This window comes from Diplotaxodon limnothrissa, linkage group LG12 (genome assembly GCF_057381915.1).
Source record: "Diplotaxodon limnothrissa isolate DT_005_m linkage group LG12, D_limnothrissa_male_GT1.1, whole genome shotgun sequence".
In the NCBI taxonomy this organism is placed as follows: domain Eukaryota; kingdom Metazoa; phylum Chordata; class Actinopteri; order Cichliformes; family Cichlidae; genus Diplotaxodon; species Diplotaxodon limnothrissa.
Genome location: NC_140607.1, coordinates 36,026,902 through 36,048,465, shown reverse-complemented (window position 1 = coordinate 36,048,465; position 21,564 = coordinate 36,026,902). Strand labels below are relative to the sequence as shown.

Genomic DNA, 21,564 nt, shown 5'->3' with positions numbered 1-21,564 from the left:
TGGTCACAAATAACAGGAAATTACACATATTTATGTCAAATAATGTCATGGGCTGATTAAAATTAGAAGGACATGATTCAAAGTAGGATTAATACAAAAGCTACTTCTAGATATAATAGACAATAAAGTACCCTGTCTCCTATTTACCTACAATTAGGGTGATATGACTGTACTTTATTGAATTTATCTAGGCGATAGTGGCTCAAGAGTTGGGAGTTCGCCTTGTAATCGGAAGGTTGCCGGTTCGAGCCCCGGCTTGGACAGTCTCGGTTGTTGTGTCCTTGGGCAAGACACTTCACCTGTTGCCTACTGGTGGTGGTCAGAGGGCCCGGTGGTGCCAGTGTCCGGCAGCCTCGCCTCTGTCAGTGCGCCCCAGGTTGGCTGTGGCTACAATGTAGCTGCCATCACCAGTGTGTGAATGGGTGGATGACTGGATGTGTAAAGCGCTTTGTGGTCCTTAGGGACTAGTAAAGAGCCTATATAAATACAGGCATTTACCATAATATCCAAGTCCTTCTATAAGCAATATCATAACTTGACACCCATGTTGAAATACATCAGAGCAGCTAAATGGGTTATCTAAACCAGTTTTTAACTTCAGCGGTCATTCTGCATATGATAGAATCATCAATCAAATCTGAGATGTCAATTTAATTCAGTGTTACAGAAAGAAATTATATATATGCTAGCTTCCACAGGTAAATCCAAAGCCATTTTTCCATATAAAGAAACACACAAAGACAAAATATTTGGAGCCAATATTTCTAATAGTCACAACTGTTTTGGCAGGAGCTATTTTACCACCGCTAACTAGTAAAGAAGTTGTTCTAATACAATTAGATAACATGCAACATACACTCCCTTTTTTACGGTAGGCTAATGCTAAAGCTCAGTGAGAAATAACTCAGGCTCCACTCATGATTTTCTATTAATAGATAATATTAATGTTAGTAACAAACGCTTAATTACCTGTAAATAGTGGGAAAAATTATCTTCGTCCTGGTATGGTGTAGCATATCTGGTAGGACAGTGGCGGGAAACTACGCGCCTGCGCAATATGTATGAAATAAAAAATAGATAAATAAAAAAATTCTCGTTATCCACCCAGGAATCCTATTGGGTTTTTTTCAGTGACCTTAATATTAAGTCATATAATATTTCTCATGTATCGTTTCTCCAAAATATGGTCGTATAGAGATAATAAGATAAACCATGTCTTAGATAATTTATACATAGCTAGGATGGTTTGAAACCTAAAATTCGGCGTCCAGGTTTTAGTTCAAAACTTTTATAATGCTCAATTTTCTTCCTATAGCAGCGAGTAGAGTACAGCTGTCTCTACATTCGTTTAGTTTTTTATCATAATAAGTAAATATTAATTAAATAAATATATGCCGAATGAAAATGTACCACCCTCAGACTGTTGTCAGGTAGTTTATATTTTTATTTATGTATGTTTTTTGTTTCAGAATATGCAGCAGAACTAAAACTTTTCCGTTTTTTCAACTAACATTTGATCGTTTCCGAGGCGGAACCATTTATTCCCTACCTCTGTTTTCACACGGCCAAGCGCGATTCCCTGACATGGCAACCTGCACGCGTACTGTGTGGAAAGGTCAGTTGTTTTGTTGTGAAATTGGATTCTTTTTAGATGACATTAAAAAAAAATAAAGGCATGTGTTTATAGGCTGCGTTTGTCCTTTCCTGTTTTCTCGCTTTTGTCTCTGGGCTCGATTCAGAGATCTCTTTGTGTAGCCTTTTGGCTTCACTGTTAGCTAACCAATAGCCAACCTGCTGTTTGACTGTTTAACATATTATCAGCTTGTTTGTCGTCACTTAATTTTCTCACGAATCAACAATATTTGATTTTATTTTAATTTTTGATACACTTTAAATCGGCATTGCTCTGATTGACCAGATACTTCTTAAATTAATTAGATTTTCATGTTATGTTTCCTTTCAGCCGTGATGTGCGGTAACAACCAGGTCAGAAGCTGTCATTGCAGTCGTATTTTAAGAGTTAATTTGGGTCGCCATATGCCGGGTTAAAAATCATATAAATTATTAACGAATTTTTGTGATAATTTACTTGAAACCAACGATTTTCTTGATGTAAATTAAAATGTTGGATTTTAAATATGATATCGCCCAACAGTCGTTTCATTGTGTCAGTTATCCTAATTTGATCGTAAGTGGTCTGACCGACCAGTAAAACCAATGCAGTGCAACCAGTGTAATGTAACAGTCATCCAAAATGAATATGTTTTTAAAATACATGAGCCATAGCCAAAACTTACACCACTTCATTAGGAAACTCCCATCGGTTAGTATTGGAAGGTATAATTTCTTTTTATTTTCACATTTACTGTACTGAGAAGAATTTCCAAATAGATAAACACTTAATACTTTGCAGGTAAAACTTGCAAGGAAGCCATTAATATTTCAGGTTTTCAATAAAGTGTTCTTCTCCCGATGAATTGATGCCAGCATTACAAGACATTTACAGTAGGGCTGGCATTAACAAAATCACAACAGCTTTTGCCATTTCGCTAACCCATCCTAAAAAGCTTTAGCATGTCACTGCCAAAATAATTAAAAAACAAAAGAGAGCAGAGCATCAATACAGAAAACTAGCAATAGCATAAAAATATGTTTAGTTGACCTCTTCTTGTTATTATAAAATAATTTCAATAATGTCCTCCCAAAAGTCTTCCACATTGTATTTATGAAGCTGATATTAATGATAAAACATGTCTTCCATCCTGGCAGCACAACATCAATAAAACATTCAAAGAAACATTTAGATTCACTTAAACAGTTTATGATCGGTACTGCTAAAACTTACACCATCAGTGTGGGTTTCATTCTTTGTGGAAGAGTTTTTACCAGAATGAGACTGTAAACCATGATTTTTTTAAATTGATGAACTCACTGATGCAGATGCACATCAGGGAGAAGTGCTTGTCATGCAAAAGACAGTGGTATACTTAAATTAGGTAGCGTTAAACACCGATGCTCATCATCAGCTTGTCTGCTGGAAATAAAAAGATACTTTGATGCATTTAGTTTATGCAAAGTTCATTAAAAATGTTTTATAAAATCACAGAGCGTTTCTCTTAATTATGGTGTGCAGTTTGATGTTGTGTCCCACAGGAAAAAAACAGCACGTGTCTGTTTGTTTAAACTCCTTATGAAGCTTTTTTCCTCGCCTGTCTTCACAGTTTTAGCACGATGTCAGAGGCAGCTACTGAGTGCCAGCGGTCCAGCTTACTCAGGTGTCTCACAGACTGCACCAAGGAATCTACCTGTCAGAACTTTTGCAGCTGTCAAGTGAGTTTACAGACCTTTAAAGCTTGTCACCCAGAAATGATTTACTGGCTCTAAAGGTGGGGGGTTTTCTCTGCTTGACTCACCCCATTTTTCCCATTCTGAGCAGTTTTCTGGTTAGTGCGAACAATAAAATTGAGAGAAATTAGATGCTGACCTGGTGACTCAGATATTTCTCAGGTTAACATCTCCCCTTTTGATTGCCAGGACACTAAAGAAAGACAAAAAAGACAACGCAGAAAAGGAGGTGAAGAAAGAGAAGAGGGTCATCGATGACAAAAACAGACATAAGCCTTTCGGTAAGACGGGATGGGCGCCTGTGGATGACGTATATGTTATGAGGTACTACCCACGGACTCTGCATGACCCAGCGGAGGCAATTGACATGCTGAAGAAATTCCAGGCGTTAGACTTCACTCCCCACAATCAGCCGGTTTACATAGATCTGAAGCTGGACATGAAGCTGGAGAAGAAGGTAATAATGACAAAAACACTGAAACTCATGTTGACTGAATGGCACAAAGACAAGGACGGCTAACTGTGGTACTAGGGGAGGTTTTTTTAATTGTGTTCTCTGCCAGGTGGAAGTGATTAGAGAAGCGTTTTTCATTAATATGTTGGACAAGAAGGCAGCAGACATTATAACTACTATAAACACAAAAATACACACAGCAGCTGCATCATGTGCTATAAATTCTCCAGAACAGAATTGGTTCAGTTTCAAAGAAATTTCAGTGCAAGCATATTGACGAAGAGGGCTGTTTCTCTGTTCAATCCTTGGGTCCTCTGTGGATGTTACTTTGACATTTACCATGTATGTTAACATTGCTGGAGCCCAGTCTTCTGAGCACAGCAAGGTGATTCACATCATGGCTTCAAACTGCTCCCTGCTTTTCTGACTTTGTTGCTATTCACACGTTGGTTCCATCAAACCTTTTTAGTGTCCCAGAAACCACGGGCTGCTTTTCCTTTTATCATCAAGCTGGAACCTCAGAATAGAAAAGAACATCCTGATGAGGGTTGATCATCTGCCAGTGTGTGTGTTTGTGCGTGTTTGTGTGTGTGCCGAAGACAAATTTTAGCAGTCACACTTGGCAGACTTATTTGGATTTATTTGGTGCTTTCCCATTCTGGCTGTCACTGTCACGCCTCGCTTCCACCAATCTGAGGGTTATTCATGACATCAATCTTTGCAGCACGAGCAGTTTCAGTTAATCTGCTGAAAACAGCGCGGCACCGAGGACTAAAAGCCTCACGAGTGCTTCTTTTCGTTCTTTCTTACACATCGCAGGGCTGCAGAGCTGCTGCTGTGCTGTCCAGAGGGTCCACGGGAGACAAACTCTGTCTTACTCTTAGCTGTCTGTCACTGCAGAACTAATGTTCCCATGCATTATGAATTATGAACTCTCTAGAGAAATGAAAAATTAAAGTGGTGGCTGAATAACTTTAATGCTTGATTATGTAGGCCTGCTCTGTGATTGACATCCTCGCTTTTCCTTATTTGTTTCCAGATTCTTTTGCTCTTTTCCTGCAGCATACCCGGTGTTGTTACTCATAATAAATTACTCTGTTTTTCCTCCTTGCAGAAAAAAGTCGACCCCTTCGTCAGCACTGTGCACTTACCGCACGCCTTCAAGGCAGAGATGAACAGAGTTTTAGTTTTTACAGAGGTAAAAACTTTTATTTTAGCCTCACTGAATCTTCATTTCGTAGCCATTTGTGTGTCTGTTGTTGATGAATTGTTTTAATTTTGTCGGTGCATGATTCAGATGTGCAGCAGCAGCAGCACCTTTTATTTGTCTCCCTGTTTGTCTGTAATGAATGTGCTTCGGTCGTGGCTGCTTTTTATCGTAGAACCCGACGAGCAGGGTTTGATTAATATTCCTGTCAAGCTGCGCAGGCCGTGGGTTGTAACTTAGATGAGCGTGTTAACGGTCATAATGAATGACATCGTTGGGGTCTGCCAGACGTTGACGCACCCAAATCAGATTTAAATGGGCGCGGGTGTCTTTGGTTGTGTCTCTGCAGGATGCTAATCAAGCCACAGTTGCTCAGGAGAACGGAGCGGTGTTTGCTGGAGGAGTGGAGCTCATACAGCCGGTGAGTTGGTTAAACTGAGCTAAACGGCACATCCCGTGAGGTCAGATCGAGTTTACCGGGAAAACTGAAAAAAAGTATTACTTTTCTGTTTCTCTCCAAATTTCTGTGCTGTTTACTTGTTTGTGAGGCAAACTGTTAAATTATTAAAAAACGTTAAAACTGACTTTTTAAAGAATTGACAGCACACATCTTTTGCAGGCAGGCAGTCCACAGGTCAGACCTCACAGCCTGAAAATCTCAGTCTCCACAGGTCCAGTTTATGCACAGAGCTTATGATAACAGTAATGAGACAACAGGAGACCACCAGTATAGCAGCAGATTTGGGTAGATGAGGACCAAAACCTGCAGGAGTCTTAATGTTTAAACTAATTTGTGGTCATGTGGTTTTATTCTTTTTTAAGATCTTGGATGATGAGGTTTCAGCAGACTTCTATGTGGCGGTTCCCGACATCCTGCCGAAGCTCGTACCACTGAAAAACAAACTAAGGAAGAAGTTTCCAAAGAGCAAGAGAGGTGAGCTGCAGGTTAAGAGTTGTTTTTACCTTCAGCCGTGTTGAAGGTTAAGGTGAACCTGTCCAATTTCAGCACCTTTTTTATTTATTTATTTTAATTGGTTGTCTGCTATAGTTCAAAATAATTCTTATTTATCATATACTGCTGCTTAATGCTGCATCTCAGTCCAACCTCTGATTGAAACAAGCTGTTTGAGCTCCTCACCGTTTAACTGTCCTGCTGATTGGCTGTTTCCTGGCTCGAGGTGACCAAATTAGGAATATCTGAAAGATCATCAGGAAAAATTGAATGTCTGAAGAGTTACTGGAATTTTAATGCCTACTTTTATTCAACAAAGTGAAGGCTGATGATATCAGTCTTTGATGATGATGACAGGAAATTCTATTATTTCTAATTCGTGCTTCAAAATTCTGTTGTGGCTTCAGTGACATTTTATTTTTAGTTCAAATGTTTCACATTCAGCAGTCGATAGTTTTAATCCAGTGTCACTCACAACCAGTGAAGACGACAGCCATAACTGGATGTCTAAAGTGTGAATGCGTTACGAGATAATGAGTGCTGATCACTTATTCTCTCTCCCGTTTTCTCCCTTTACTCTCAGGCTCAGTCGGCATCAACGTTCCCAAGATGTTGGAGCTATTTAAAACGGGTCACGAGTACATGGTGGAGAGCGACTGCTATGTTAGGTCCCAGATAGCTACGGTACGTCATAACAAACCGGTACATGCAATGTGCATTGATGGGAGGAGCTGTGTGAATGTGTGCAAAACCAACAGAGGAAGTTTTCAGCGATGAGGCAGTTTTAAGTTTTGCAAGTTTTAGAGCTCAAAGCAAAGGGGAAAAAAAGTCCTGATTAAAAAAGCATAAATTCCCACAAGGATGGAGACATAAAATCGATGCGCCCTGAGGAAGGTTGAGGGAAATGTTGGAGTGTGTTTAGGGAGGAAATGCTTTATGTGTGTGTGTGTGTGTGTGTGTTTGCTTCTACTGGGTACATTTTTAAATAAAACAGTAGTATCAGCTGGTTACAGGCTTGCTGTTTTCCTGTTCTATATATTTTTATCACATCTGCATGAATTTAAAATGCAGAGAACACATATTCGCTCGTTTATAAGCACTCAGCATATCAGGACATTTTCACACATAAACGCAGGACAGTCGAGTCGGTACAGTTTAACTTTGTTGCAACACAGCAGGAAATGATCTGCTTTGCATTCACACCGTCAGCCTCTGAGGCTGAAAAGTGAAGCTGGTTCAGAACTACAAGAAAAGAAGTTTCTTCAGTGGTCACAATCGCTAACTTCAAAAGTGAGTCAGAAAGTCTAAATGAAATGATCTGACACGTGATTGGCAGCTTGCTAACCAAGCTTGTCCACCTTCTCTTCTAAATGAGGGAAAAAATCCAACATGGCGGTGACCAAAAAGTAACATTGAGGCTTCAAAATGCAAACTCAGGTGATGTCACAGTTGCCACGTCCATCTTTTATATGCAGGCTATGTGCTTTGCAGTTCTCTGTGGGGTCAAGGTTGGAGATCTCCCTGGATAGCTTTAGCAGGAGGCTGCAGTGTGACATCACTGGTTAGGGTTCTGGCAGACATTTAAACTCTTGCATGCACTTCTGTCGGGTGAGTCCATGAAGTGCTCAGGGGTGCACTACATGTGTGAAATTAACTTGAAATGCTGGCGTTATTTGTTTAAATGCAGCACATTGATTTTTCGCCAGTATGAACATACAGAGGATTTCAGAAATGGTAAATATAATCGGACGTTTCAGACATTTTGTTTTCTCTCCTCTGCTTAGCTCGACATGCCCAGTGAGCACATCTTCGCCAACCTGCAGACAATCCTGGTTGATGTTTGTTCACACCGACCAGCCAGCTTGGGTATGTATGTTCACCAAAACCAACAGCAAAAACCCTCCGACAGTTCCCCAAGCCCTACCTCTGCTTTTATAGCTCGCAGGGAAAAAATAGCAGACTTTTGATTTATTTTTGTCTGCTTGAATGCTCGATAGAAAGCTTCTAGAGTTTTGAACCCAGAGCCTTCTTCCTGTGAGTGTCAATCACTCCCTCAAGAGAGTTCCACTTATTTTCATACCATAACACTGCAGCGTAAAAAGTGTATGACGTGACGTTGAGGTGTAATGGTAAACCTAAACAAAAACTATGACCCCTGAGTTAAAAATTATGGCCGTTTGTCCAGGTTCTCTTCTTATAAATCAAGAAGGGAAGCAGAGGAGTCAGCAGCTTTTCCATCAAGCTGTAGTTCGTTCAGTAATTTCTCTGCATTTTCCTCCACTTTGTTCGATTTACAGGATGCAGTGTAATCATCAGCTAATGGATTCTCATTAGAGAGAAAGGCCTAAACGATCTAAAAACTAATTTTGAGCTTGCTAAATACCACGTTATTAACATTTTCCCCGCTGAAGTAAACTGCAGAGCTTTCACAAAGGACTCTTTAAACCACTGACGCCATCTAAACTGGAGCCGTGCATATAGAGAGAACTCCGATCTCTCTCGTGTAGACCGTAGTACCACTAAACCTTTGTCTCTTCAGCAGAATAAAGAATAATGGTTTTCTTATCGTTTATTGTTTTTCCTCATACTTCTCATAAAATTATAGAATGGAGTTAATTTCTTGAAAGTTTGCTTTGGTCCTGCATGTCAGTTTTCAATCATACCTGCAATCGTTTCATTTTACAAAAAAATAAAATCGCTTCATGTTTTAACGTATGGGGGAAAAACGAGCAGAATGAGCCCCGTGAATGCAACATATTAAAAAGGAACGGCCTCCAGAGGTTTACAGCCAGACTAGCAGCTCTGCAGGGTTGTGTTGCTCGTTACGATGGAAATCAAACTGACTTTCATCCCTCAGGCTGATGGGGTAATGTCGTCACCCCACATGGACGCCTGAGTTTGTGAATGTGATAACATAAGAACAACGACGTTGGAGCTTCGTTGATCCCGTACGTGCATCTGCTTTTAGCAGGACGAGTCCAAATCTCAGCGACTTTGACCCAAAGGTCAGAGGTCAAATTCTGTGAAAATGTTGTGAAGTCACCTAGAATTTTCAAATTGAAACTGTAGGTGCTTCTACTAAAGATCTCGGATGAGTTCGAATCTCAGTGACCTCAAGGTCAAAGGTCAGGGGTCAAGTTCTCTGAGAAGCTTGTCATAAATTGATAATAACATGGCATAGAATTTTGAAATTGACACCATATGTGCATCTAGTAGGAGGCTGACACCAGCGGTTGCCTGTTTGTTTGTTTGTTTGTTTGTTTTTGACCCTTCAAAACCTCAAAAAGAAGAGAAACAGGACTTTTTCTGGCAGAGGTCATCACGCCGTTTCCTGGCAGCAGCCGTGTGATTGCACGCGCAGCAGATGCTTCTGTTTATAGTGCTCGCAGTAAACCTGAGTGTGTGCAGTTTCAGCCTGACGACGATCCCTGTGGGAGTCTTCACCGCTCACCCTTGAAGCGTTAATGCTCTGCTGAACCCGCTCGGCTACGCGCGGCATCCTCAACGCAACGTCGGTTGAGTGAAATGTCTCACTCGGTGCATCGTTACGGCTCTGCTTCATTTGGCGATGAAGGCGTCGAGCCGGGCCACCTGGGCTCTGCTGAACTCTCGTCAGCAGAGACGCGTCTTTGAGCTTGTGCCAGCAAACGTTACAAATCCCTGACAAGGATCACACAAGGACCCCGCGGCAGAATTTAATTACCTCGGCAACCAGTAGTGAAGCATCAGAAAATGCGAATATCAGGAATACTTACTGTTAGATTGGCTTCTTTATTTCCATTACTGTTTTTAAGAGTCATTTAGACAGAGGCTAATGGCAGCAGCGTGGGCAAAAACAAGAGTAAACTTCAGAGATAAGTGCTTAAAAACAGAGAGAGAAGTGCGGAAATACAGCGTGTGGGTATGAAGAAGAGACCAGCTCCCCCCAAGGGGCTGATGGGAGTTATTCACGACCAAAGACATAATATGCTAATAAAAAATAATATAAATGCAGAGGATGGGAGACGACGGGGAACGCAGTGCTGAAATAACTATTCATAAGTATGTTAAAAGTAAATACGTGAGAGAAATAAGACTGCAGAGAGTTTGTAAGCCAAAGACAGAGAAAAGAGGACGAGATGGAAAGAAGCTGTTTAACATAACTTAATGCAAGATGATGCTCCATTAACAGGTTTAGGATTGTAGTGTCTCAGTAATACGAGTCAGTCCAGGTTACCTCGGACATGGTGGAGATTCTGCCTGGAGAAATAGAACTTTTCATTTGTAAATGTAAATGTTTTAAATGTGAATTATTTATTAAAAAGTTTGAATTTATTCTGTAAATCTGACAAACAGGAGTCTGTAACCAGTATTATCGGTAGCTGCGTTGTGATGGTGGGGATATTTTTGGATTTATGAAAAAAAATACATTGATACAAATACATTGCTGAAGCTCAGATATCATCAGTGCTTTGAGGCCAAATTTGAGCCTAGATATTCTAAGGTAACTATGTGGTATTATGTCAAACTGGAAACATTTGGGATTCACAGCAGCTCAGCCACAAAATGTAAACTGCATAAAGTTACAAAGCAGAGTCACGGAGTGCGTAAGAAGTCGTGAACACTCTGCTGACTCAATAATCACAACCTCCTCTGTCATTAATGTCAACACAGCAACTCTTTGCTGGGAGCTTCATTGCCATCTAAGCTCCTTTAGACTGCCTACATCTGCTATATACATGCAAGCCACTTTGCAACCCACCTCCACCCCGTATCTTCCTTTTTTATGATGTGTTTGACTTAATTAATTTCAAATGTTGTCATTAACACTTGCAGCAGAAGGGGAGGGGGATCATTTGTCAGTCGATAGTGATCATTAGCCCTGCAATTAAGCAGATATCAGTTTTCAGTCTGTGTTTGGCTTCTCCTCCACTTAAAAAGAGCCGTTCTTTATGATGACAGCGTCTTTCTTCCTTTCTTTTCCTCTTTCCGTATCAGGACCTTTCATTGAGCGAGCGATCATCGCCAGTCACACCAGTGAAGCTGTTTGGTTCAAGAGCGAAGATGTTCTCCCGAAATCACCAGAAAAGGAGGAGTGAGGTGCAGATTGTGTATATGTGCGTTGTAGTCAATAAAGTTTTTGTTCTGTCGCTCGTGTGTTTTGGTATCTGTTCTTTCGAAGAAGGAAATCCCAGGAGAGCAAAATGGGACAAAAGGTAAAAGGTGACCAAGACAGGAAAGTGACGTTTATTAATGATAACACAACATGGCAAATTAAAACCCATAAATCAGCTGTACTCTTATTGTTTTACAGAATGACAGGAGGTCCAGAAACAGTCTGAGGGGGTTTTGTCTGAATTATTTATTTATTTTATCTTTTTATTCTTTCTATTTATAGTTGTTTGACCACATGGTCAGTGAAAGCTGTCCTAATTATCATTTTTTCAGCTAACAAAAGCTTTGAAATCCGTTTAAACGTATAAACAGCTCTATATGCTCCAATCTCCACATGTCCTCAAATACAATAAACTATAAAGCATTTGATGATTTTAACTAATTGATTTTGGTTTTGTCGTAAAGTCATTAGGCTTCAGTCATGAGTCAATTCATGCTGTCGACATGATGTTTAAAGGTTTGAGCCAATCCCCACTCAAACAAATGGCCTGTATTTGTATAGCGTTTTTCTAGTCCCTAAGGACCCCAAAGCGCTTTACACAACCAGTCATCCACCCATTCACATACTGGTGATGGCAGCTACATTGTAGCCACAGCCGCCCTGGGGCGCACTGACAGAGGCGAGGCTGCCGGACACTGGCGCCACCTCTGACCACCACCAGTAGGCAACAGGTGAAGTGTCTTGCCCAAGGACACAACGACCGAGACTGTCCAAGCCGGGGCTCGAACCGGCAACCTTCCGATTACAAGGTGAACTCCCAACTCTTGAGCCACGATCAGATCAAATACATATATAATACATACAAATGGCTTCATTTTTCTTATGTTACCTGAGAATGACAAATAAACACATTTAAGAAGTTGGTATCCAAAAAGAATCAGGTTCTGGGTCACTCGGGGAAATAATTAAGCTGTTATGCAAAGTGAGGGGCCCCATGTCCACAACCACAAATTTTCATCCCGGGTCATCCTGGTATAAACTGGTATAAAATCACGTGTAATACTACCAGCTGAACAGCAGGGGGCAGTGTTTACATAGCTTGCACTCCAGACTCCTGTAGGGTTAAACGGAAGTCTTCCACCAACCTGTTGAAGCTCATTCCAGGAGATAAAGCCACACTGAGGGAGAAATTAGATTTTCTTACATGAGGCCACTAATATATAAAAAGTAGTGAAGTAAAAAATGTTCACAGATTTTAATAGTAGACATGTACTTGCACATCATGTATAATCTTGCATTAGATTATGTTGTGGATGCTTGAGATATATTCACAGGTAAAACTGAAGCCTTTTTTTGCCTTAACTCCCAAAACATTGCAAATTGGGGTCAATTTTCCATAAATTGTCATCCATCAGTTTAAGCTCTTCCAGCTGTAGTTTCTCTGTACTGAATATTATCTTTATTAGTTCAAGTTTGTGAATGAATAAATAACCCTGAAGTTAAACCTGTGAGTTGAAGGTTGAAGTGAAAACAGTGTTTTAGTAACTCAATTTAGAAGCTAAGATTTGCACTCTCAACCCTCCCAGCACATTATTTCTGTGGTTCAAAACATCTTTAGATGTTAGCAAGTCTTTGGGAAAGTATCCCACGTCTTTTATGTCCCAAACCACAGCAAGAGTAGAGTCATCCTTTCAAGCTGTGTGTTGAATTAGCGCAGCCTATTAGACATTAATCCTGTGATGCTGTGCAGGTTGACGTTCAGAGTGAGATTGAGATTAGTTTGAATTTTTATTGGTCCCTGTGGGGGAATCAGGCTGCTGCTGCTGCTGCAACTAATTTAATAGGATTTGGTGGTGGAGAGCAAAAGAAACAGACTATAGAAAGAAGCAATGAAAAACTGGAAACAGTAAAAGTCATGAAACCGCCTTTAACGAGCTTCTTGTTGACATGCAGTAATGCTGCTGTGGTGCCAGCTTGACTCTCACAGGTGTGTCTGTCTGTCTGTAAACTGTGGTTTTTCATACTGATCTGGCTGTTGTTGTAAAGATGTTTACTTCCTTTGTTTCTCTCGCCGAGATGAAAGAGTTCTTCTTGGGGACAGAGAGGCTGGGAAGTGATTTCACATCAACAAACTAAACTAAAATGTCTCAAAGACTGAAGAAAACTGCAACTGCTCTTGCTCTTTCTATTCTGCAGAAATACCAGCAGCATTAGCTTGTTAACTCCTCCAGTGAGCCGTTGGAGGATTTGCGGCTTATTTCCGGTTAACTATTTTTTGGTGCGAGATCATACTGAGCTTCAGAACAGCTTCAGTCCATCTTGTCTCTGGAAATTTAATGGAGAGAAGATGTTCTTTTATCTAGTGGTGGATAGTTTAGTCTAACAGTCCAGTCCAAAATCTCCCGTATGTTCAATTTGCTTTATTTAAAATATGCTGCCAGTTTGCAACAACATTTGTCTCAAGGCACTTTATTTCGCATTTTAAAGACTCCACTTTATTAGAGAGAAAATTCTAGTTAAAGTGACCTCCAGACACGGGGAAGTGCAGCCGCTGGGGAGGGTGTAAACAGTTGTACATGAGTGGAAAGAGAAGACAGGACCATGAACAAAGAAGATAAAACAAACTGCAGTAGAGAAGACAGGAGTTAATTAGAAGCACGGTGTAATGTAAATGAATGGGTGCATGGAAAGAAATGAATTTCTCCAGGAGCTTGAGCCTAAATCTGCATAACTACAGAGTGGTTTAGGTTTAGTCTCTGTGTCCAGCTTCAGCTATAAATATAAGATTTATCAAAAAGGGGAGTTGGAAGACTGAATGTAGACCTGGGGGACTGACATCCTTTGAACTTCTAGAAGGTTCATGATGAGACTGTATCAGCTGAAGTGTGAAGAAAGGTGTTTAGGTTACTCATAAAGCAGGGGGCATCTGGATTTGAACCAGAGACTTTTTGATCTGCAGTCAAATGCTCTACCCCTGAGCTACACCCCCGCTCTAATCTACCAAGCGAGTACATCCATTCACTGTAAGGCACTAGTTTGGCATCATGACCGCTAAGGTCGTGTCCTGTCCTGCCTTTCACCTTATCTACCAATCCCCACACCAATGGGATTTCAGAAACATATTTAAGATACAATTTCTGTCAACATACCCTTTAGTCACACACATCATGAAGAGTCTGCTGTGTGGTTATGGCCAGCGATGATGTCTCTATAGTTATAACCAGAGATTTATAAGACCTCCATTCCAAGCCTGACTTTAATAGGAGGTCAGGTATAATCTCACCAGAGCCCTCATGACATGTCAAAATGATATAGATACTTTTGGTTGTGTTGGAGGTCAGAATTTAACCTGCTATATATATTTATATATTTTTTTAATCTTCTCCTTTGTCACTGCAGACGGGGAGCTGGTTATAAATAGTTGAAGAGTGCAGACAGCAGCAGAATTAAAGCAGCAGAAAAGAAAGCTTGTTCAAAGGCAAAACCGATTCTGATCCCTGTTTTTGGCAGAGGACAAAAGGACTGAGTGGAGATCAGGTTACTGCCATGTGACCCTGAGGAATCTCAATGCTGCACTCCTGCTGATTAAACATTACACTGAAAAACAAGCTGTAGACATACAATAGTTAGTTATTGTACAGAAAAAAGAGGGGGGAAAGCAGCTCCCAGGTAGATCAGCAAGCTGTGGATGAAATAAAAGCAAACTGGGGGAAAAATGAAGCACTAAGTAAATGGTCACTGAAAAAAAAAAGTTTGCCAACTTCCTGTAAGATAGTGACAGGACTTAAGGTAGAGGAGATTATCCCGTTACCTGAAAAAAAACAACAACAAAGTAAGTACATATTACTGTATGGAAGACCAAGACTGCCCAAATAAATGAATAAAACTAGAAAATAAAGAAATAAATAATATGAACAAAATCACTGAAGAAAATAAAACTGACCTTAATCACTCATTCAAGTGACTTCTTCAGTCTGTTGGATCGAAGAAGTCACCCACCGAAAATGAAACGTCCAGATGAAGAGAAACAACTTTCTGGGATTTTCTTCCCTGGATTATTAAGCATACATCAAGACATTTTAAATCTTTTTTTTTTTTCAATTATTTTGTTTTTTTCTTATCTAAAAATTTCTTTCTCTGTTTTTTTTTTATTTATTATTTTGGCTTGTTTTGTCCTCCATACCACCAGGGTCAAGGTAAACAGGATTTGTTGTTTGAAATTATGTTAAATTTAAATGTTTAAATTTTAAATTAGAGGAAAAACTAAAAAAAGACAATAAAAGGTTCACATGAGATAATATTTAAATAATTAAAGGAGATTGTTAGTAGTAATAATATGTTCCTGACTAATAAAGTCAGTAAAAAAAGTTAATTAGCAAGTCAATAGTTGATCAGTTTTCCCAAAATATTCAGTTTCTATGTAAAATGGATAGTGTTAAAGGGAGTCTCTTAAACTTCTGCCAGGATTTCAGCAAAATCGTAAATATATAAAAGCCCCATGGAACCTCAAAAATTGAATAATGGATTTTGAGGTTTTGAAAACAAGATGAGAAATACCTCAGTGTCTGTGGTCTCCTCCCTTGTTAACATCAGTTGAATTATTCTTTTCTGATTAAGGACACGTTTTTATGTTGCTGTTAACAATATGTGTTTACAAGTCTCAGAAAATCATGTCCATAAGGTAAAAATACAGTTGCTTAACTTTAATTATCAGTTATTTTTATTAAAGCATGAAATTGAAAGCAATATTTACTAATTTGTAAAACATTATTTGGATGGTTCTTGGAAAGTTGTAAATACTGTGTAATGTTTTAAACAGTGTCCATTATAAAGTTGTTAGTGACATAGGTGGTGTGATGTGGTGGTGGCCAAATCACAAGACTGTGAACCTGGACACAAAGTTGTGACCAAAACTACTCGGTCAGGTTTGGGTTAATTTATGACAAAGTAGGAGAGACACTGGTCTCAGTATTGTGGTCACACATACTGAGCAACACTAAAGGAAACCTTCTGCTTGAATGTGAGACACCAGAGGCTTTGACTAAATGTCAGTAACTGACACCCTGGAATTATGCTCAGTAATAAAACCTTTATTATTAAAGTCTTATAACCCATCATTTACGGGTGGAGCTGTGCTAAGGTACCTGTACACCCTAGACAGGAGACAAGTTGGTAGTTCACTTCACGAATAAATACCACACAAAACCAATATATAATTATAATTGAGTTTTTTATTTTTTATTTTAATTACACAAATTAATGACACTTACATGAATTGCTCAATTAGTAATGATTTGCAAACACTTGCTCAGATCCTGGGAGGCCTGGGAGCTTGAGGATCCTGCGCAGTATCTTAGCTGTTCCTAGGACTGCGCTCTTTTGGACAGAGATCTTAGATGTTGTTCCCGGGATCTGCTGGAACCACTTGCCTAGCTTGGGAGTTACCGCACCTAGTGCTCCGATTACCACGGGGACCACCGTTATCTTCACCTCACATCTTCTCGAGCTCTTCTCTGAGCCCTTGGTACTTCTTCAGCTTCTCGTGTTCCTTCTTCCTGATGTTTCTGTCATTTGGTATCGCTACATCTATCACTATGGCTGTCTTCCTCTTTGTCTAACACCACTATGTCCGGTTGGTTAGCCATCAACAGTTTGTCCGTCGGTCAAACTGTCCCACGGGATCTTAGCTCGGTCATTCTCCAAAACCCTTTCAGGCGTCTCCCATTTTGACCTTGGGATTTTCAGGCCACACTCAGCACAGATGTTCCTGTACACTATGCCGGCCACTTGGTTATGGCGTTCCATGTATGCGCTCCCTGCTAGTATCTTGCACCCTGCTGTAATGTGCTGGATTGTCTCAGGGGCATCTTGCCTGGTGTGATAGACCCCAGCCTCCATGGATTTTTGTGCTCAGAGCTTGTTCCTGTGCTACCATGATTAGTGCCTCTGTGCTGTCTTTCAGTCCAGCTTTGTCCAGCCACTGGTTGGATTTCTCGATATCAACCACTCCTTCTATCTGCCACTGGTACATACCGTGCACAGGCCTGTTCTTTAATGATGGTTCCTCTCCTTGGTTCTCTTCTGTCTCAGGTTTCTGCTGCCTGAGGTGGTCCTAAGCACACTATCAGGCGTGGCCATCTTCATGATGTATTCATGGATCTTTATTGTTTCATCCTGGATACTGGTTATAACACTCACTAGTCCACAGCCTTCTCCCTTCCACTTAGTGTACAGTCTCAGGGTGCTGGATTTCAAGCTGACAGTGTCTCTCAGCTCTCATATTATTTTTACAATTAAATCATTTAATGATATCTGAAGTCAAGCTGTTTAGAATTACAGCACATACTCAGACACATCAGACCCTAATCTGGGCCTCGTTTGGGCTACTTATGGCACTTTTGGCGTTGCCAGATGTGGACCACATCGGTTATAGGAAGGTTTTTTCATGTGGACCAAATGCTATAACACACCTGACATTTGGGCAATGTAACGCGGACCTAACAATGACAAACGTGGACTACAAATATTGCTGTCAGGAATTAGATTAAAGGAATAACGCTGAGAATTCAATATTTCCTTACTGGTAATTATCTTGAGAGTCCAAGAAATTCCCTCGGAGGATCCTGACCCCTGGTTTGAAAATCACTGCCTTTTAATTTCAATAATCTCAAGTCATTTAAAGGTAACACAGAGTTCAGCATCTATAAACCCGCAAGTTTTTTAGATTGAACGCACATAATAGGATAAGAGCATAATGAGGTTATTCATGGAAGATTATTCGAGACTGAGAAAACTTAGGGCATCAAAACAGAAACTATTTTAAGATCACTCCAAACACGAGTTCCCGTAAAAGAGTATTGGCGCCGGGGAATTATAATGACCACAGAGGTGTAAAAGTGAGTTCAGACAGCCTACAGCTCCACTTTTCTTTAATGTATTTATTTTTATTCTCTGTAAACGTCAGATTTCCAGCTGAAAATGGGATTAAAAGGATGAATCCCTCAGCTGATCCTAGATCACCAAATTCCCCTCCAGAAAACTAATTCTCTCCCTCATGTTTTAATCCCCAGGGAGCACAGTCCCCATCATGTGAGATTATATCTGCGAGGTGGGTGGTGGAAGCGGGGGTGGAGAGGTGGGACGTCCTCTTTGACAGAGGGGGAGAGGACGAACAAGAAGGAAAAGAAGGAGGAGAGGGAGTGGGGTGGGCTCCGGGAGGACAAGTAGACCGGTCCACCGCAAGAAGTGACTTCAAACACGCGCGAGGCTCGCTGCAGGAGCGCTCAAACTCCGGCCGCCAGTCGTCGTCATGCGCCTCGGCTTTTAAAAGCGTCCCGGCTTCTGCTGCTGCAGCTGAAGAGGGAACAACTTGCTGTCGGTGACTCTTTTTTCTTAACAGAGTTTTGTGTCCAGCCGGTAGAGCTCTGAGCACGCGAACAGGAAGGAGGTGGATAACCCACTTCTCCAGGTTTCGGCATTGCGCCGCATTCCAGTCCGGCGCGCAGCGCTCAGGAGTCGGACCCGGTGCGCTCCGTCTCCCCGCTCCTTCTGAAGACTCCCGGATCTTTTCTGTTTGTGTTCAAAGCACCAATAATGCACAGAGAGACCCGCTTTCATTTAAGATAGATACAGTCGAACACAAACACACACATCCCGTTTTTTTCTTCTGACTGGATTTGGATTAAATCCTCTTTTTTTGTACGATCATGTGTGGATGGTGGATATTTGTTGGCGCTCTGGCTGGGATCCTCACCGTCCCCCGTGGGATTCACGGTTGGTATTTCTAGTCTCTTTTCACCAAGCCACTTGTCCTCCTGTCCTGCTTGTTACGTAGCCAGGTCAGGGGTTATTAGGGACCACCATGCACGCGATCCACCGACTCTAAATCGGATCGGATTTAGTTCAACCTCAGCTACTTTGTCCAGCACCGAGTGAAGAATTGTTCCAGTACGCGCAGAGAAATCTTGTGGAGGTGTGAAAGTTGCGGGCAGAGCGATCGATCACCGTTTCCATTAGGAACACTTTCAGCTTAAAATGAATGCAATTTAGGCTATAATTGCTCAGGACCCACAATCGCAGGTGGAGGACCTTGAGCCAGAGCAGGGTGTTGTTACCCAAGGATAAGAGTTCCCATCCCAACTTCAGGGTTGACAGATTTTCCCAGAAGAGAAAAGTCAGCTGGTGAATTTCAAATGAGCTCTTTCATATGACACAAACACTCGTTTGATAGGATTTCTGAATGAGCACACTCCACCAGGGTTGAGCTGTGCAGTCAATAATGCTCTCCGAGTGGACCTGGAAATGTCTGATTCAGGGAGAGCGGCTCGAATATTCACTAAAACGTGCTCTTTGATTATGTTTCAGTAACTAAAAGCATTTGTTAGGCGAGTTAAAACTGAAAAGACAAAAAGAAAATCTGTTTTAACTGAGCTGCTGGAGTTATTTAACAGAATTTCAGACTTTAATTGTAGAGAAACAAATACTCTTAACTGAAACACAGACATAGAGTAACCTCATATAACCTTAACAGTAATTAAAAAAAATCTGTCTTTAACCCAAACTTCAAAGTCAATTTGAGAAAGTGAAACTCAAAGAAAGGACCAGACTTAAATACACTCTTAAACTCCCGATTTTAGGCGGGCATAGTTAAGCAAAACAATCTTCTGTTTAGATAATAGTTCTGCAGGTACCCAGAGTCACATTCAACAGACTGCAAATGAATCTGAATTAAAAAGCAACACATGAACTTGTTGTAGTTTTTCATATTCATATCTAAACACCTTTTCTTTTTAAATCCAGTCTTTCTCACGGCCTCTGTGTTGTATAAATATTCATAACTCTGCATCAGATCTAAAATAGCTGCCCATGCACGGCTACGATATTCCCATTAGAGGAGTTATAATGCACAGGACTGTCAAGAGCAGAATCTAAAGCAGGTCTGTGCAAGTGCTGCTGCTTAACTGACCCATTCATAGTTTCTCTGTACTCCTCCTGTCAGACCGAGGCATGGTTAATGTTGTAGCCTGATATCTGCCAGGTGAAAACCTCCTCTGCCTGCATGTAACAGCAGCAGCAGCAGCACCATATGCCTACCAAAGTCATTAGCATCCTCTCTCTTATTCTTGGCATGCGTTCATTCTGCTTGGCAGGACTTGCTTCAGTCAGATTCAAACTTTTATGAAGCAAGGTACCCCTTCGCTTCTTTCTGCGCTTAAAAGAGAGCATGCTGGCATCGGCGAGCAGAGCAAAACGGTTATAAATGTTCAAATGTGATCAACAGTGAGTGCTGCAGGATGGACTGAATGCCGAGCTGAGAACGGCGTTTTCTGGGCAAATGTTTGGAGTCATGATGAGATTAGTGCTTTTCAATTAAGATTCCTTTGTAGAGCTTTGAGTGTGGCTCTGAGCATCTGCAGAATTATTATCTGTTACCGAATCAGATTAGAGTCGCACTCATCCAGGCAGTTATTGTTGAATATGCAAGCATTCCAGCTCAGGGTCTATGTAAATTAAACACTTTGAAGTTTGACTGCACTTTCATCTGATAAAACATTGATTTGGTTGTTTGCAGGCTTAAGTTTGGGTTAATCATAGGAGTTAAATGATTAGAACAACAGTACAAATGATTATATTTCAACACAAAGCATTTCTGGGTTATTGTAGCGAAAAGATGCGCTGATCATTTCATTTTGTGGCACATTTCTTTCAGAGGTGATGATGAACTGTGTCAACATGTGATATCAAAGGAAAATATGAAGCTGTGGTAAAACGTGTGCAAATCTAGTCCTTGTTTTTTGTTAGTAATCTTATTTTCAGCCTGTACTGTCAAAGTCTACACGTATTTAGGCCGTGATTGTCCTGAGCTGATCAGACATTTAAGGCTTCACTGCCAGCAAACACCGTTTAATACCTTAAGATCCTGTTCACAAAGAATCATCTTGTGAAAATGGACAATGAAATCTAAATTTGAACAACATTTCCTATTTCAGATTTCCATAATCCTCCATTATCTTCCACCGAACAAAGTTCTTTCCTCCCTCAAATTTGAGGGAGGGATGAAAGTCCAAACAAGGATACAGGCATTGTTGCTGTTTCAAGTGGTTTTAGAACCCGATGATGATGAAGACAATACATGTTTGGGGTTTTTTTGGTCTCAGCAGACACATTTGTGCTTAATCCAGACTTCCTGTTGCTCTCACACCTCGGTTATGACACTGGCAAGTATCTTGTGTGGGTCAGATGTGGGCCAAGTTTAGGAGCTGCCCTCGTTTCATTACCTGATATGTGGCCTATAAAAGCTGAACCTGACTCTGAGGTGCAGCAGTGAGACTAACCAGATGTTATTTATTGCTAGGAGGTTAATGTTTTAAAAAGTTTTGCTTAAATTCCTGAAATAAGGTCTGTGATTAACACAGATTATAGACAGATTTTTTACCATCATTTAGCCGTCATGCGGCATCTTTTCTTGGCATTACTGAGTTCAAAAAGGCTAATAAAGGTTGCACTTATTT

General features: G+C 40.7%; 2 protein-coding genes and 1 non-coding gene across 3 annotated transcripts in view; 2 read left to right on the top strand and 1 right to left on the bottom strand.

Moving 5' to 3' along the window:
- The first annotated feature begins 1,575 nt into the window (after positions 1-1,575).
- On the top strand, positions 1,576-11,059 carry mrpl1 (mitochondrial ribosomal protein L1). The gene is made up of 9 exons (XM_085366897.1): positions 1,576-1,615; positions 3,222-3,330; positions 3,535-3,802; positions 4,914-4,997; positions 5,356-5,427; positions 5,829-5,940; positions 6,542-6,642; positions 7,743-7,824; positions 10,936-11,059. The coding sequence occupies exons 1-9, from the start codon at positions 1,585-1,587 to the stop codon at positions 11,034-11,036; spliced, it is 960 nt and encodes a 319-aa protein (XP_085223023.1). The 5' UTR covers positions 1,576-1,584; the 3' UTR covers positions 11,037-11,059.
- Positions 11,060-13,970: 2,911 nt separating this feature from the next.
- On the bottom strand, positions 13,971-14,042 carry trnac-gca (transfer RNA cysteine (anticodon GCA)). The gene has a single exon. It is a non-coding gene; the product is annotated as a tRNA-Cys (tRNA).
- A 4,281-nt stretch (positions 14,043-18,323) lies between these two features.
- fras1 (Fraser extracellular matrix complex subunit 1) overlaps positions 18,324-21,564 on the top strand; it is a 302,138-nt gene continuing 298,897 nt past the window's right edge. Inside the window, exon 1 of the mRNA XM_085367553.1 lies at positions 18,324-18,826. Coding sequence (XP_085223679.1) covers positions 18,760-18,826 — 67 coding nt within the window. The 5' untranslated portion in view covers positions 18,324-18,759. The remainder of the gene's footprint in view (positions 18,827-21,564) is intronic.